The sequence below is a fragment of the Neopelma chrysocephalum genome, unplaced genomic scaffold (assembly GCF_003984885.1).
Source record: "Neopelma chrysocephalum unplaced genomic scaffold, ASM398488v2 Primary Assembly neopelma1_93882, whole genome shotgun sequence".
Classification (NCBI taxonomy): domain Eukaryota; kingdom Metazoa; phylum Chordata; class Aves; order Passeriformes; family Pipridae; genus Neopelma; species Neopelma chrysocephalum.
The window spans coordinates 3,450-4,676 of NW_020922595.1; the positions used below are offsets into that span (position 1 = coordinate 3,450).

Sequence of the window (1,227 nt, forward strand, 5' to 3'; positions counted from 1 at the left end):
CCGAGGGGGGGTCAGTCGGTGTTCCCGGTGCCAGCCCCGGTGCCCCCTGGTACAGCTGATGCAGCAGCAGGCGGCCCTGGTGGCCGCGCACTCCGCCTACCTCAGCCCCATGGCCACCATGGCCGTGCAGATGCAGCACATGGGCACGGTCAACCCCAACGGGCTCATCGCCACCCCCCTGCCACCCTCCTCAGGTACCGCGGGCACCGGGACACCGGGCGGGGGGGCACCGGGGTTACCGGGGAGGGGTGTGGTGGGGACAGGGACACCGGGCAGGGGGGTGGGGGGCACCAGGGAGGGGGATGGGGGGGACGGGGACACCGGGCAGGCGGATGGTGGGCACCGGGGCACGGTGGAAGGGGGTTGGTGGGCACCGGGCCACCGGGGAGGGGAACATGGGGCAGGGGGGACAGTGGGGATGGGGACAGTGGGGGCAGGGTACCCGCGGGTGACAGGGGTGCCCGCGGTCGGGTTGGTGCCCGCGGTGGGGTCGGTGCCCGTGGATGACGGGGGTTCCCACAGTCCGGTGGGGTCAGGGTCGGTCCGAGCCCCCCTCCGGGTGCCCGCGGGTGACGGGGGTACCCGGGGTCGGGTCGGTGCCCGTGGGTGACGGGGGTGCCCGCGGTGGGGTCGGGTGGGGTCGGGGTCAGTCCGAACCCCCCCCCGGTGCCCGTGGGTGACAGGGGTGCCCGTGGGTGACGGGGGTGCCCGCGGTCGGGTCGGTGCCCGTGGTGGGGTCGGTGCCCGTGGGTGACAGGGGTACCCGTGGGTGACGGGGGTACCCGTGAGTGACGGGGGACCCTGTGGTCGGGTCGGTGCCCATGGTGGGGTCGGTGCCCGCGGGTGACAGGGGTACCCGTGGGTGACGGGGGACCCTGTGGTCGGGTCGGTGCCCACAGTGGGGTCAGTGCCCGTGGGTGACGGGGGTGCCCACGGGTGATGGGGATACCCGCGGTGGGGCCAGTGCCCAGGGTTGGGTTGGTGCTGGTGGGTGACAGGGGTGCCCGCGGTGGGGTCGGTGCCCGTGGGTGACGGGGGTGCCCCCCCCCAGGAACCAGCACCCCCCCGGCCATGGCGGCCACCCCCGTCCCGGCCATCGCGGCCCCGCTGAGCGTCAACGGCTACAGCCCCGTGCCCGCCCAGCCCGCAGGACCCCCCGCCCCCGACGCCGTCTACGCGGGGGGGGTCCCCCCCTTCCCAGGTGACCTCCGGGACCCCCCGAAACCC

At 75.9% G+C, this 1,227-nt stretch overlaps 1 protein-coding gene across 1 annotated transcript in view; it reads left to right on the forward strand.

Moving 5' to 3' along the window:
* The window catches only part of LOC113980370 (CUGBP Elav-like family member 3), a gene marked incomplete at its 3' end in the record, with an annotated part of 4,659 nt that extends 3,435 nt beyond the window's left edge, over positions 1–1,224 (forward strand). The window contains exons 3-4 of the mRNA XM_027707587.1: positions 56–194; positions 1,052–1,224. Of these exons, the coding sequence (XP_027563388.1) occupies positions 56–194; positions 1,052–1,224 (312 nt within the window). The remainder of the gene's footprint in view (positions 1–55; positions 195–1,051) is intronic.
* Positions 1,225–1,227: the final 3 nt, after the last annotated feature.